This window comes from Mauremys reevesii, linkage group 5 (genome assembly GCF_016161935.1).
Source record: "Mauremys reevesii isolate NIE-2019 linkage group 5, ASM1616193v1, whole genome shotgun sequence".
NCBI classification, from domain to species: Eukaryota; Metazoa; Chordata; order Testudines; family Geoemydidae; genus Mauremys; species Mauremys reevesii.
Window position 1 is genome coordinate 140114857 of NC_052627.1, and position 16355 is coordinate 140131211.

The window sequence follows — 16355 nt, forward strand, 5'->3', positions numbered from 1 at the left end:
GAGGGCACTGAGGCTCTGGAAATGGACCTTCAAACCTGCCTCTAAACCTGAATCCTTCCTGCATTGTCAAACATTGCTTAGAACAAGAACCAGACTCTGCCATCACTGTCTATCTTGGGCTACTCTTTGCATAGTCCCGGTCTTGTGAGTCCCATGTATTTTCCCTCTCTAAGTATTGTTTGACAGAGGGATTCATTTGGTTGGTCCCCTTTATATGTTCCTTCAGTGGCCCAGTGACATACCTTCCATGGCAGATGCTTTGGTTTCATTCTTAACACATCTCAGATATTTCCAGCTTTGTTTCTGAATAACTTTGGCGATAAGGGGTTGCAGAACTTTCTGAAAAATCTCAGCATTTGTTTATAAATTCAGTCCATCTAATACCTAGTATTTTCCTGAGGTATTTGCTTTTCGAGGCAATTAGACATCTGTCTATACCTTTAGTGGGTTTCCAGGTTTCACATCCATATGTTAAAGTGGAAATATTTGAGTTGAAGATTTGTAGTTTGGTCTTTATTGTAGGTTTTTGATGACTAAATCTTGTTTTAAGCTGGTGAATGCAGCTGCTGCCTTGCTAATTCACCTCTAAAACCAGAACCAAAAAGGCTGTGAGAAGGGAAAGGGGAGAATCAGCTTCTTGTAGGGCTTGTCAGTACCATTCAATGCCCTCCAGCCTCTCCTCAGATGTGCATGGCCCTATCCTCACAACTTGTGTGTTAGAGACTCCAAATGCCGGAGCAGAGGGAGAAGCTTTGGGTGCTACAGAAGTGAAACGTGGCTTGGGAGCTCCAGGAAAGGCTCGTTAAGGAGAAGAGCACAGGGAGGTACATGAGTAAGGGAAGGAGATTGTGCTCTTGCTTGGGCCAAGCCCTGGAGTTGCTCCTGATAGTACATTGACTCTTGCCCTTACTCATTCTCCACGTGTTTGCTTTTATTTCTAATTAAACTCTCAGCTGATACATTGGATGCAGGCTTGTTAAAAATCCAGAGATGCAATCTCTTCTCCCACCCCAGTCTCTCTCTCTCTCTGCGATAATGATTTTCCCATGTTGCAACAAGACTTGAGTCTTGAAAGCTCTCTGGAGGGTTGTGAACCCCTTGCCGCCTTCCTTGGAAGACTGAGCCAGCTCTGCAGTTAGAGAGGGCATTCCAGCCTAGCTTCGCTGCAGCCCCATTCACTCTCAGCTGTGGGGCTCTGTCATGGTGTGTATCACTCACCGGTGGACTGGTGCCTCCTCGTCATTCTGGGGATTAGCTCGAGGCAGACTTCCCCATCCCTCCTTTCCTGCAGTCTGCCTGCAGCCTCTCACAAGTGTCAGGAACTGCAGCGTCCTCTTTGGAGCTCAGCCTTCTGGCTGTGTCACTATCCACGTTCCCCCTTCAAGGGAGGTTTAGCTCCTCAGTAGTCCAGCCATTTCCCCAGTGGTATCTGCAGTCAGTTGGCCTGCCCACTACTCCAGATCCCAGCCCAGGGACCCTCTGAACTGCAGTTACTGACTGCATTCCTTTGTCTCTACTATCACTGTATTTCCCTGGGCCACTTCCCCAGGGGCACAGCACTCTCCTTGGTCTGAGCAGCCTGGCTGGAGCTCCTTCCCTTCTCCCCAGGTTCCTGCCTACACTTCTCTGTCCAAGGTGTTACAGGGCTGCAGCCTACTCAAGGCACAGTCTTCCCTCCTCAAGCTCCAGGGAGCCATTGACCCTTCTCTGCCCTGTGGCGCTTCTTATATGGGTCTGCTGGGCCCTGATTGGCTGTTCCTCACAGCTCCTCTCCTTTTGGCTGCTTTCTGCGCAGCCTCGGTAGGGCTCTGTTAACCCCTTGCATGTCAGTGTGGGATGGACGCCCCATCACAGGCTCTCACTGGGAGGTGCGGCCCAGGGACGGGCAATGGTAATTCAGTGCAGAGTGGCATAGCTATAACGGACTATGCATGCCAGGCTGACTGTCATAGGTTTATTCCCCACTTTGAACTTTAGCGTTCACAAGATGGGGTCCTGCATGGACTCCTCTAAACTAAATCCTAGTTTAGGTCTGGTAAAAGCTGCCACCAACTAGAAATTCCAGTGTCTAGTACACTCCCTGTTCCCCCAAACTTTCCCTGGGGAACACAGATCCCAACTTCCTTGGATCTTAACACAAAGGGAAATAATCCATTCCCCCCCACCTCCTTCCCCCTCCCCTTGTCCTTGGGAGAGATACCTTGATTCAAACTCCTTGAATCAAACAAAGAGGGATTCACTTTTCCCCCCTCCCCTTCCCCTGAAAATCCAAACAAGGGAAGAAATCACTCAGGTTCTAAAAGAAAAGATTTTATTAAAGAAAGAAAAAAAAGTACACTATCTCTGTAATACCAGGATGGAAAAATTTACAGGGTCTAACTTATAAAAACTGGAGAGACTGCCCCTCCCTCCTCCTCAGAATAATCAAAGTAACAGCAAACAGAAATAAAGATATTTCTTCAGCAAACACACAATTGCAAATGCAGAAATTAATTATAAGACTAATTCGCCTTTCTAATACTCACTATACTGAATAGAAGAAAATACTTCAGGGAACTTTGGAGAACTTGAAGAATATGTCTGGCCCCTCTTAGATCCAAAGAGAGAACGGCAACCCAAACAAAGGACACAGACAAAGACCTCCCTCCTCAGAGATTTGAAATTATCTTGTCCCTTGATTGGTCCTCTGGTCAGGTGTTCATCAGGTTACTGAGCTTGTTAACCCTTTCCAGGTAAAAGAGACTTTAACCCTTAACTATCTGTTTATGACACTGACAGAACAGCGAGGGCAGTGGGGCTGCCTGTTTGTGCAGGATGGCACATCCAGTGAGGGGGAAGGAGATCATGCTGTGGGTGGGCACTTGGAAGCCACCAGATGGGATGGTAAAGGCTAGAGTGGGCTGGCACAGTCATGGAGCTCAGCATGCTATGACAGGTTGGTGCAGACAGGGGAATGGGGTACTGTAGGCTGGGGCTGGTTAGCATATTGGTCAGCACGCAGCATTTCTGTTCTTAATTGTTGATTTCCATGTCTGTGGCAGAAATGCTGCAGCTCTGAATTGCTTGGATGCAGGACAACTGTTTGCCTAGTAACCATAAAAGCTCAGCACTAACGGACTCTCCCCTGGCTGTCCACTTCTCAGAATGTGATTTTCCCGGGTGCTGGTGACAAGCCTTCAAGTGAATATCGTTCTGTGGTCTATTACCAGCAGCGGCAACAGCGGTGGATGGAGACAATGAAGGTCTGTGTGAACTTCCCCATGCTTGGAGGTGGTTGGGGAGGGGGTCAGCTGTGATTGGAATTTTGGACATGAAACCTGCAGCCTGAGCTTGCTGGGTCCCCGGTGTGAGGTCTGCTCTGATCAGACTCTGTCTCCTCCTGACTCACACAGAGGCTAGGCAGAACTGTGAAGAATATCAGATGGTTAAGAATTAGTTCTCTTATTTCTCTTGTGCAAGGAGAATGAACAGCCTGAGGGAGTCTCCTCTGCCCAGAGAAATCCCTTCCCAATGAGCAAAGTTCATAGCCCTCCCATGCAAACAGAGGAGGGAAGATGTCAGCTCTGAGACTGAATATTGCTTAATGATCCGCTGTATGGCAAACAGGGGTGATCAGACAGCTCAGTCCATAGAGGGGGCTGTGACACAAGAGCAAATCCACATGCGTAGAGACAGACATCCATTGTGTCCATGGTTACTGGGAGCTCCTTTCCTCAAGGCCCTGAGCCTTGAGAGCGAGGGGAGTAACAGAAGCTGCGTAGATCAGCTCTGCACTCCACAGGCAATCCCACAGCACTGACTGAACTCCCTAAGCCTTGCCCCAGCCTGCTGTCCTCAGTGAAAGCTGGCTTGCATTCTCTAGGGATTCAGCCCCAGTCATGGATGGGGGATGGCCACATATCGTTACAGGTGGATCTGCACACAGGCATACAGATAGACACAAAGATGCCAGGGTACCTCCATATGCACAGACACATCCAAGTATGGACACAGGCACACACGTATGCACAGCCGCACGCACTGATGGACGTGCACAGATAGACACAGTCACAGGTTCAGATCTCTACACTTTACTAGTTAAAGGCAGAATGAGGTTCTGGATTGAGCATCTTATTCTATGGTTGACCTTTGGCTGGCTCTATCAAAGCTTAGGTCCTCTGATGCTCCCATGACTGAGCCTATTCCCTCCTGTGCTAATGCTGGCTCTTCTCTCCTAGATTGCTGTTCCCATTGAAGATGTCCACAGGACCCATCTGAGATTCACCTTCAGGCACCGCTCTTCCAGTGACTGTAAGTTTTCCTTCTGCTTCTGATCTTGTTCTGTTCGTGGTCCAGGCAAGGGCTAGGGCCTCTCCTCTAGAGTCAATCTGCAGGACTGAAAAAATCATGTGGTGGCACAGGGTGGGCTGTAGCACGTGGTTTTGGCTGGGACAGCTTTGCAAGGCTTCCCAGATACAGGGAGGAAGCACTGCAGTTTATGCAGCCCACAACTGCTGCTGTGCGGCCTGACCTGTCCCTCCTTCACAGTGATTCTTGTCTTCAGGGTTCTTCTTTGACTAGATGCAGCGACGTATTCCACGTAGGTGCGCGCACACAGTGCACTGGAGTTGCAGAATTTTGCCTAGCAGTACTCGTGGGGCAGGGGCGGCATTCATGCCTTGTGGCTGTTGCCACTCCCCGACTATATGAGGCAGCAGTGCTCTGACTCCCCTCTGTTCCGTCTCATTGCTCATGGCCATGAGCCCTGTATGGTTTTCACCTCACAGTTCCTTCTCAGTTACTGAGTTTTCTCTGTATATAGTTGTATAGCTAGTTAGTATCCGTGTTAGTAAGTTAGTATAGTTAGTTATCTTGGATAATGCCCTCACCAGGGTTCAAACACTGTCCATTGTGTGTGTGTGTGGGGGGGGTGGCGATACCCATTAGTGATCCCCCCACAAGGTGTTTGCTCTGTTTGGGTGAGGGTTTGATTTGTAAATCATTCTAAAAGGGCTCAGGTGGCTAGAGACCTTTGCCTGAAGCAGCACCTCCTTGAGCAGGCCGTGAGGACTGTTTCAGCACCGAGGCTTGAATTGGATCAGCAGTCACCCTCGGGCTCAGTGAGGGACGCCACTCCACGTTCCAGAGCTAGTGTCTCTCCCAAGAGACGGGGGAGCCATTTGCCTTCTCAAGTGCACTGAAGAAAAGATCTCATAAGACCAGTTGGTACCACTCCTGGTGTCTTCCTCTAAGAAGAGTATGGACTGGCCTCATGCTACTGCCAACATGTGGGATGGAGCAGGTCCTTCAAATCGCTGCCTGGTACTGCCTAGAGATGTGCAGGCGTCCCTACTGTTGACTCTGGTTCCAGCCCTGGGATGTCTGAGTCTGGTACTGACGACAATGATGCCAGCACCGGCTCTCTCCATGCCAGTGGCCTACTGGGTGACAGCAGGTCTACTCTGTCTATTGTTCTGGACTCCTCAGCACAGACATTGTCTTGGTGGAAGATCCCGTCTTTGATGCCGGCACCGTTGTGACGGAGCAGGGAGCGGGGCGGATTTGACCTGGGAATGTTGCAGAGGAGTTACATTGGGGATGAGAAGGAATCTACCTGAGCTGTAACCTGAGCCAGGAGGGGGGTGGGGAGAAATCACACATTCTGCCTGGGAGACTGAACAAAGGAGAGAAGGAGGAGAGGGGAGGATGGAGAAAGCGAAGAGAGGAATTGTTTAGTTTGTTTGGGCTGGGTGGTGCAACGCAGGGAACCCCAAGCTGGGGAATAAGCTCCCTGAACCCCACAGAAGGACTTGACTGAGGGGTCCTGGTTGTGCCTACAAGCTCTGCTGTAGACTGCATTCCTATTGTCCAATAAACCTTCTGTTTTACTGGCTGGCTGACAGTCACCGTGAATCCCAGGAAGAGGGGTGAAGGGCCCTGACTCCCCGACACTCCGTGACAAACATCCGCTGCATCAGCACTGCTGCTGACCCCGGCACTGGATGCAACTGTGATGTATTTGGCTCTGGTTGTGCCAGTCGGTACCAGTACCTCTTTCCTGCTGGGTAGCAAATGAGTTGGACAGGTTGCTTCTGCCATCAGGGCTAGTTCCACCACTGTCCCCAGAGACCTGGGGCTTCTCAGGATCCAGGTCAAGGTTCTCCTCCCACTCATCATCACCTGATATGTGTTGAAGACTATTCTTGGAGCAACTTTGCTATTGAGTCTGGCAGTCAGGACTGGGGCCTCTCGCCTGTGGCCTATTGGCCACCAATGCCCTACCTTATCCCCAGTGGCCTCACTGGAATCTATGGGATGCTCCTCGGTCTTGGAAGTCGCACTCCTCATCCCGTTCCAGAGCAAGATCACCGGGCACATCGGTGGCTGCAGTTGTTGATCCACTGCAAGCTGAGGCATCAGTTGGCTTCCCTTCTCGGGGCCTCCGAAATTGTTCCACCCAGGCCCAACAATTCAGGGGCAGGACCCATCCCTAGCGCAGCTGACTGCTTCATCATTATCCCCTGACAATTCAATGTTACCAGGCTCCTCTTCTACCTTGGTGCCTGAGCATTTCAAGGCCTACCAGGATCTTCTGCAGCATGTGGCTGCTACCTTGGCAGAGTTCCTGAGGGAGAATACTCTCAAACTACTGAAAATTCTCCGGTTGTCTGCCCCAGGGAGGTTAGTCCTCCCTATTAATGACGCATTCCTGGAGCCTGCAAAGGTTCTTTAGCGTTCTCCGACTTCGGTGCCACCCATGACAAAATGTTGAGAGAAATGTAAATGTTTCATATCTGTGTAGCATTTTGAGGGCTTCTGTTCCTACCCTGTCCCTAATTCCCTGGTTGTGAATGCAGTGAATGATAGGGCCTGGCAGGGCAGGTATAAATCTTTGCCCAAGGACAAGGAGTCCAAGAGGATGGATTTAGTAGGTAGGAAAATCTATACCTCCTCTTCCCTGCTGTGGTCAGATGTGTGGCTGCGTGTGTGTTCTGTCAGCGTGCTGTCTCAGTCCCTATCTTTGGGGAATGTGTTTGGTATCGAGGTGTTCTGGTACCACCTTTTCTGGAATATGTTTGCGAATGTATTCTTGTGCCTAGCACTGCTTAGGGATGTGTGTTCTGCAATATCAGCCCTGGTCTTGCCAGAGTCTGTGAGCAAGGCCAGCCTCTTGCTCACAGCTTAACTTTGCTTTATATCCGCAAAGCTTTGACTACTTTAGCCCAGGTCTCATACCAGGCCTCTGATACATGGGCTTATGTTTCAGGCCCTCGTCCTACTACACCTGCAAATGAGTATTGGGAACCAGCAGGCACGGATGTCCAAGTACAATTTTATTAATTGGACAGCTATGTCTAAATTTGTAGAACAGTTACTTGAAGTGTCCAGGGAGGAATTTCGAGTGCTGATAGCTGAATGCTGTTTGGTGGCCAAGACATCCTTCCACTCAGCTTTGGGCTTGGCAGATACATCAGACAGAGTTATAGCCTCAGTAGTAACCATGAAAAGGGTGTCTTGGCTGCAAAATTCGGGCATTGCTCCTGCCCTTCGGTGGTTGAGTGCTTTTTTCACACAAGACTGCTGAAACCTTGCACTTGTTTAAAGACTCAAGAGCTCTCTAGGAGTATCTACTCCAGAGGTGTGGAGACACCATTTTGACAGTCAGCAGCAGCAGCAACAGTACTGCCCACAATGGTACTTGGGCAGTCCTTCCCTTCTCTGAGGCAGCGAGACTACCGGAGAAAGGCAGAGGTCTTTGGGTTCTGGGTTCAGCCAGTCAACTTGTCCTCCCCTGGCATTTACCCAGAAGCTGGAAATGGGCGACAGAGGATGGATCACTTGATGATTCCCTGTTCTGTTCATTCCCTCTCAAGCACCTGGCATTGGCCACTGTCGGAAGACAGGACACTGGGCTAGATGGACCTTTGATCTGACCCAGTGTGGCCGTTCTTATGTTATTACCAAGTGCTCATTTTGACTTATACATCCAGGGCAGCAATGCAGTTGTTACTTCTATATCCCCGTTCCCCCTTCCACTCGTTTTCACGCTATTTGGGTCTCAGTTACCATTGACAGCTGGGTCCTGAGCACTGTCAGATAGGATTATGCCATCCGGTTCCTTTCTGCCTCTTCTCCTCACCCTCCCTCTCTTCAGGGACCCTTCTCACAAGACACTGTTCCTCGAGCAGGTTCAGGCTCTGCTAGCATTAGGAGCTGTGCAGGAAGTCCCTCAGCAGCACCAGGCCGGGGCAGCAGGTTTGTATAATTTGTGTTGGTGCGCAGAGTGGGTCCAAGTCTTGCCCCCACCACACCTGCCTAAGGCTCTGGGAGGGAGTTTGGATGTGGGAGGGGGTTTGGGTGCAGGGGATGGGCTTTGGGCTGGGGCAGGTGGTTGGGATGCAGGAGAGGGTGAGGGGTGCAGTGCTTATGTTGGGTGGCTCCTGAAAGCGACCCTCACACCCGTCTGGCAGTGGATCCTAGGTGTGGGGGCTGGGAGGTCTCAGCGTGCCACTGCCCACAGGCACCACCCTTGCAGCTCCCATTGGCTGCAGTTCCCGGCCAATGGGAGCTGCGGAGTTGGCGCTCAAGGTGAGGGCAGCATGTAGACCCTCCCCCTGGGGCCGTAGGGCCGTTCCGGCTGCTTCCGGGAGTGGTGCGGAGCCACGTTAGCTTCGCTGTGTTGTCAGTGGTGGCGGCAGCAGCTGGGGGCCCCCAGGCCCTTTTAAATTGCCCGGGGGTGGCAGGCAGGGCTGGGGGAGAGACCCAGCCCTGAACATTGGTGGAGCCAGGCCCCCAGGCCCTGAATATTCCTGGAGCACGGACACCATGGGCCCATATAACTCGCCACCCCTGGCACCAGGGCCAAGGGTTTTATTTCTGTATTTTCTGGTTCCCAAATCCAAAGGAGGGGTGAGACCTAGTCTTGATCTCTGCAACCTCAACAAATATATCAGATACACGATATTCCGAATGATCACCCTATCAACAATCCTCCCACATTAAATCAGAATGACTGGTTTGCTGCTCTGGACCTTCAGGACACTTCCTGTCAGGGGATGATTCTCCTGAGCCACAGACAGTTTCTCCAGTTCATAGTGGCACACCGACATTATCAGTATGCAGTAATCCCCTTTGGCCTTCTCTCTGCATGGTTATAGTGACAGCCTACCTCGGGAAGGGGGAAATTCATATCTTCCTGTGCCTGGGCAATTAGTTACTGAAGGGAAGAAGTTCAGTCTCGTGTACACGTCACACTATGCTTACTCATTCTCCACAGAGAAGTCAATGTTGGTCCCCACTTCAAGAATTTAGTTCTTTGAGGCTCAATAGATTCTACAAGTTCGAGAGCTCTTCTGCCGACAGACGGTTTTGAGGCAATTCTTCGTCTGTGTTTACAGCTTGAGTGTGCCTAAGGCTGTTGGATCGCATGGCTGCTTGTGCACAGGTGGTACAGTTTGCGTCTTCGCCCTTTCCAGATGTGGCTGATGAGAGTTTATTGTCCAACCCATCACCCTTTGCAATGATTGGTCTGGCTCCCTCCATTGATCCTGGACTCCTTATAGTGGTGGACAGTTCAAGGTAATGTATGCCAAGGAGATCCCTTTGCTTGGTCCCCATTGACAGGACCATTGTCACCGATGTCTCCTTGGGAGGCTGGGGTTGCTGAGTTCAGGATCTGTGCTCCGTGCAGGAAGCTGTTTTTTTTTTCATATCAACAGTCTGGAGCTTCAGGCCAATTACAATGTATGTCATGCCTTTCAAGGTTGTATCAGGGGCCTAGCAGTTCACATTCTTATGGACAATACCACCGTGATGTATTATGTGAACAGACAAAGAGGAGCACACGCGAGAGTGCTGTGTCAGGAAGCAATCAGGCTTTGGCAGTTTTGCATCAGAGAGAATGTTACTCTGGTACTTAATCATTTACCCGGGGCCCAGAATCAACTTGTGGGTCACCTCAGTAGGAATTTCTCCCTCAGTCACAAGTGGTCTCTGAAGTCTAGTGTCCTGCGGTCCCTCTTTGCAATGTGGGGCATTCCTACGATCGATCTGTTTTGCTCAAGGGGGCCTCACTCCAGGCTCCCTGACCAACGCCTTTCACGTAGGTTGGGAATCAGCACTCCTGTATGGCTTCCTTCTGATTCCAATCATCCCACAGGTAATCTTCAAACTCAAATTGAACCCTGCCATGGTCCTCCTCATTGCTTCAGCATGGCCGAGGTGATGCTGCTTCTCTGACCTTCTGGGGTTTTCAATTCAGCCTTCCATATCTCTTTCTCTTCATCCTGGCCTCCATACTCAGCATCACAGTCAGCATCCAGCACTCAGCTCTCTACATATCACCACATGGCTGCTCCATGGTTAAATGAGGAGGAGGAACAATGTTTGGAGGCTGTTGGACAGGTTTTATTCAATAGTAGGAAATCCTCCACCAGACTGGCCTATTTGGCTAAATGGAAACATTTTTCGGAGTGGTGATTGGCTCGTGGGGTTCAAGTGATATTAACTGGGATTCAGGACATCTTGGAGTACTTGTCGCATCTACAGGTCTTGCATTCAGTTAATTGAAGGTCCCCTTGGCTGTAATGTCAGTGTTCATCCACTCACCTATAGGAGATCAGTATTTTCGAACACCGTGGTGGCAAGGTTCTTGAAAGTAATCCTTCCTCTCCACCCACCAGTGAGAACCAGTTCCTTTGTGGGACCTCAGTAGTGTCTTGGGGCGCATGGATCAGTATTCACATCACACTCCCCATCAGTACCCGTCCCGAGCTAGGGAAGCCAACGATCCAACCAGTGGACCAAATTTGCTGATGAATCCTGGTCAGATGCTACCTGAGGCACATTGCACATACACTCAGAAGAATATTGTGTTAGTGGCTCTGATGGGACCTCCATTGGAGCTGAAGGGACAAGCAGTCCGATGCAGTGGGTATTCACCCACGAAAGGTCATGCTCCAATACGCCTGTTAGTCTATATGGTGCCTGTAGACGTGCGGACTCACCCCTGCGGTGCCTCCTGCTGGTCTGCCAGGGAATTAGCTTGATTTCCAGCCTCTGGAGCACCCTCTTCAGGCTGGTGATCCGCCTGTCCTCTGGGCCCCCGTGTCCCTCCCAGGACCTGGTGCCCTGTTAGCTGGGGTGCTGCCCCCCAGCAGTAACCCCTTTCTCTCAGGGTCTTCCCTCCCTGGGGAACCCCCACCCTCTATCCCCACTTCGCCTCAGTATATGGCTACTGCCAGTCATCGTCTAGCCCCCGTGCCCTGGGGCAGACTGCAGTATCAGCCACTCATCACTGGCAAGGAGGGTTTGGACCTGCTGCCTTGGCCTACCCCTGGGTTGCCCTCTGCAACCCCCAGGTGGATAACTTCCTGCATCAAGACTGCATACAAAATAGTGTGAGCTACACCCCCTCAAAGGGCACAAGCTCATTCTACGAGGGCACAGGCCATGTTGATGGTGTTTTTAAGTGACATTTCAGTATTGGACATTTGCAGGATCACCACTTGGTTGTCCGTGCATACGCTTACCAACGGTTATGCCGTTACTGTGGCATCCAGAGGAGTTGTGAACTTTGATAGAGCAGTTCTCCAGTCCTTGTTTAAGTGGACTCTGGGCTCCACCTCTTGTGGGTACTGCATGAGTCACCTAAGTGGAATACATGGCTGCATCTACTCAAAGAAGAAACAACGGTTACTTACCGTAACTGTGGTTCCTCAAGATGTGATGCAGACGTGTATTCCACAACCTGTTTTCCATCCCTTCTGCATTGAGTCTGAACTCTTGATGTTCAGTGTGAAGGAACTGATGGGGGTTGGAGTGGCACTGTCTCATATAGCCAAGGAAGGGACTACGGCTATAAGACGTGAGCGCCGCCTCCCTGTGGATATTCCTAGGCAAAATTATCTGGCATGTGCACAGGGCCGGCCCTAGGGAAAATGGAACCCTGGGTGAACTTGTATTTTGGTGCCCTTTCTTTAGGTTTAAGCGTATTTACTGATCCACATGCAATTAACAATATCTAGAATTAGTAAACAGTATAGTACAGGGATGTGTTGCTCTCCCCCCCCCCTTTAACGTCACAGTAAAAAAGCTTTGATTTTGGGGTAATATTAGTATTCTCTGTGTGTGTGTGTATATATGTGTGTGTATATGCAATTATTTATTACTAGTTCCTCTTTTTGGTTTAAATTATATAAAAGGTTTTGAAATGCTGTCTCTGTTTATCTTATAAAGTTGTGGTTGTCTACTATTTTAAAAATGAGATACAGTAAAAGAATGGCATCTTGGTAAAATGTATTTAACTATTTCATTAATGTATAAAAAGTATAACTATAGGAGTATTGATAATATTATAACTTGATGAAAGTGTGAATAGGAGTATACTAATTCTGTGCCATATGCTAGATAATTAACGTCCATACCACTATCACTGTAAACTAGCAAGCAGTTAAAGACTCTTCCACATGCAGGTACAGATTTTCTAGTTTGGTATTGGTTTAATATGGTGATTCCTGATGATAAAGAATATATATTTTTTTCTTTCTAATTTTTCTTCCTGAAATGTTTGAAACAAATCAAACCAATTATCTAGCCATCCTAGACAGGGAATGAGGTGGGTGACCTGTGGGAAAATAGCATGGGGCCATGCAATTAAAGATGGCATCATCATGCTGCTCACACCCAAAGAGGACAAATTAACCTTGCATGCTCAAAAACTAGCAGCCAGTTAAGGACCCCACTTTTTATTTATTTTAAACAATTTTGTATTTAATCCAATCCCTGATTCTGGAGGCATACAGCTCCCTGTATGTTGGGGGATGCACACCAACAAACACCCTCTGTGTGTGAGCTAGTTCCTCCTTCTCATGATTGGGGGAGGTGTCCTTCCAATCACCCCTTCTGTGTATGGGGGGGTAGGCAGGGAGTCCCTCTCAGGCCCATCTGTGTGTGGTGATGTCTGTGTAGGCAGAATGGGGAAATCCCCATGGGGTAGCCCCCTATCACAGCTAGGGTGGGGCACTTCTAGTGCTCAGGGTCCCTGCCCTGAAGGGGATAAGGCCCCTCTCGCTGTCTCTGAGAGGCCTGTGCATTAATCCCTTCTGCCAGCTCTCACCTCAGAGTCCCCACCCTGCAATGTGCTTGTGACTGGTGCCAGGTGGGTCAAGCCAGCCCCTGCCCCACTCCTAAGCCACACCCTTACAGTGGTCACTGCACGGTCCTCCCTGATTCCCGCCAAGAGCTCCTCTCACCCACTATGGGACCAAGCTCTGCCCTCTCTATTATGATTGGCCAGAGGCCAAAGACCCACTCTTCTTCATCTCCTGAGTAGCCAGGTGGACATTCAAGGCCCCACCCTCTTATCTATCCCCCTTAAAGAGCCTTTCTGAATTGGCCACGTCTCTCTGACACCACCCCGTTCAGCTGGCTTCTTCCTCGGATTGGCTCTGGCTCCCAAGGCCACGTCCTAACCCACTCCCTCCGATTTAGTCCTTTTACAGATTGGTCATGGCCCAGTTCACGGAGCTGCCATTGGCTTCTTGCACAGTCACTCAGACTGAACTCACCACTCATCACCCTACCCCTGGGGAAAGCGTTGAGGGTCCACAACTTTAGAGCCCTGCATTTTTTCTGTGTGTGCTGGCCCCACGCTGGCCTTCCTACCAGCCCGTACCTCTGCGCCTGTGTTCTGTCCAGAACCCAGCCCAGAGCCCCCCTCCTGGCCTGCGCCCTATGATGCCCCCCTGACCATAGCGCCCTGGGCAGTTGCCCAGGTCACCCACTCCTCAGGCCGGCCTTGTGTGCGCACACCTAACTGGAACACACATCTGCATCACATTTGAAGAAACAGAGTTACAGTAACTCTGTAATTAGATTACACCAATTGAATCTATTTCCCTATGTTAAGTTCTCCTCACACCTTCTATGGGCCATCTTAATTATCACTTCAAAAAGTTTTTTTCCTCCTGCTAACGATAGCTCATCTCAATTGATTAGACTCTGCCTGTTGGTATGGCTACTTCCACCTTTTCATGTTCTCTGTATGTATAAATATCTCCTGTCTGTGTGTTCCATTCTATGCATCCGAAGAAGTGAGCTGTAGCTCACGAAAGCTCATGCTAAAATAAATGTGTTAGTCTTTAAGGTGCCACAAGTACTCCTGTTTTTTTTAGAGTTACAGTAAGTAATTATTTGTTCTCCCTGAGTAGACGTCCCCTGACTTTGTGGTTTTGTGTCTCCTAGCTAAGGACAAAAGTGAAAAAAATTTCTCCATGGCCTTTGTGAAGCTGATGAGACCTGATGGTACAACCCTGCATGACGGTGAACATGACCTCATTCTGTATAAGGTATTGGTGGGTCCAGGAAAATCTGTCTGTTCAGAATAAAGGAGACCACAAAGAAGGTGCATGTTCTCCCTCCAGACTATTTATGCAGGGCATGGGAGCTTAGGGAGTCTACTCTTTATGGGTGCAAGCTTTTTAGTCTATCGGTAGCAGGTACTCACTGCCCCCCTAACACAACCCTTCCAGATGCTTCCCAGGACTTCCCATTGTCACTTCTACCCTCTGATCCTCTAGGGCTCTGTTTCCCCCAGCTGTTGTCCATTTTCTTCGCTTTCTCCAGCCTCCATTCTCTCTTTTGCAGTGGCCCTGTACATGCCAATTGCAGTCTTTCTGTTACAATGCAGAGCAGTGATGTCTATAAGTTGTAGCTTTGTTTTCTGGCACATTTTTGGGTTGCCTTCAATAGAAATGAATCATTTCGATTAAGAAATTAGTTAATTTGGCTGCATAATTCAGCACCTCTATGCCACAGCAGTTGAGGATATGATGTGAAATCAGGAGCCATGACCCATACTTTAGTGCTGAGTTAGCACAGGGTTCTGAGAGCGTGCACAATAATTCAATTTTGCTCTGCTGCAGGAATTGAGGGCCACCTAATTAAAGTCTATATAAAGGCTCCTATGAATAACATACCTTTCCTCTATAGAAAAGTACAAAATGATCAGACTCACTGAAAAACACACTATGCTGCAGAAGAGTTAACATGGCGTTTGTAAAGGGAAATCATGCCTCACCAATCTATTAGAATTATCTGAGGGTGTCAACAAGCATGTGGACAAGGGTGATTCAGTGGACATAGTGTACTTGGACTTTCAGAAAGACTTTGACAAGGCCCCTCACCAAAGGCTCTTAAGCAAAGTGAGCTGTCATGGGATAGGAGGGAAGGTCCTCTCATGGAGCCGTAACTGGTTAAAAAGTAGGAAACAAAGGATAGGAATAGCCAGTCTTACAATGGAAAGAGGTAAATATTGGGGGTCCTCCAAGGGTCTGAACTGGGACCTTTGCCATTTAACTTATTCTTATATGAGCTGGAAAAGGGAGTGAAAGTGAGGTGGCAAAGATTAAAGATGATACAAAATTACTCAAGCTAGTTAAGTACAAAGCTGATTGTGAAGAGTTACAAAGGGACTCACAAAATTGAGTGATTGGATAACAAAATGGCAGATGATATCCAGTGTTGATAAGTGCAAAGTAATGCACACTGGAACAAGTAGTCCCAACTATGCATACAAAATGATGGGGTCTAAATTAGCTGTTACCCCTCAAGAAAGAGATCTTGGAGTCCAGGGGCGGCTCTAGGGATTTTGCCGCCCCAAGCACGGCAGGCAGGCTGCCTCCAGCGGTTTGCCTGCGGAGGGTCCGCTGGTCCCACGGCTTCGGCGGACCTCCCGTAGGCACGCCTGTGGGAGATCCTCCGAAGCTGCGGGACCAGCAGGCCCTCCACAGACATGCCTGTGGGAGGTCCTCCGAAGCCGCGGGACCAGCAGGCCCTCCGCAGACATGCCTGTGGGAGGTCCTCCGAAGCCGCGGGACCAGCGGACCCTCCGCAAACACGCCTGTGGGAGGTCCTCTGAAGCCACGGGACCAGCGGACCCTCTGCAGGCAAGCTGCCGAAGGCTGCCTGACTGCCGCCCTCGCGGCGCCGGCAGAGCGCCCCCCCGCAGCTTGCCGCCCCAAGCATGCGCTTGGCGTGCTGGGGCCTGGAGACGCCCCTGTTGGAGTCATTGTGAATAGTTTTCTGAAAATATCCGGTCAATATGGAGCAGCAGTCAAAAAAAGTAACGTTAGGAGCCATTAGGAAAGTGATAGATAATAAGATAGAAAATATCATCATGGCAGTATAAAATTCCATTGTACGCCTGCATCTTGAATGCTGCATGCAATTCTGGTTGCTCTATCTCAAAAAAGTTACATTAGAATTGGAAAAGGTACAAAGAAGGAAAACAAAAATGATGAGGGGTATGGAACAGCTTCCATATGCGGAGAGATTAAAAAGACTGGAACTTTTCATATTAGAAGAGAGATGACTAA

General features: G+C 49.5%; 1 protein-coding gene across 6 annotated transcripts in view; it reads left to right on the plus strand.

Moving 5' to 3' along the window:
- The window catches only part of LOC120406127 (dedicator of cytokinesis protein 2-like), a 317936-nt gene that overhangs the window by 50508 nt on the left and 251073 nt on the right, over nt 1–16355 (plus strand). For all 6 annotated transcript variants that reach the window (XM_039540455.1, XM_039540456.1, XM_039540457.1 and 3 more), the window contains 3 exons: nt 3144–3242; nt 4218–4290; nt 14224–14327. In XM_039540455.1, the coding sequence (XP_039396389.1) occupies nt 3144–3242; nt 4218–4290; nt 14224–14327 (276 nt within the window). The remainder of the gene's footprint in view (nt 1–3143; nt 3243–4217; nt 4291–14223; nt 14328–16355) is intronic.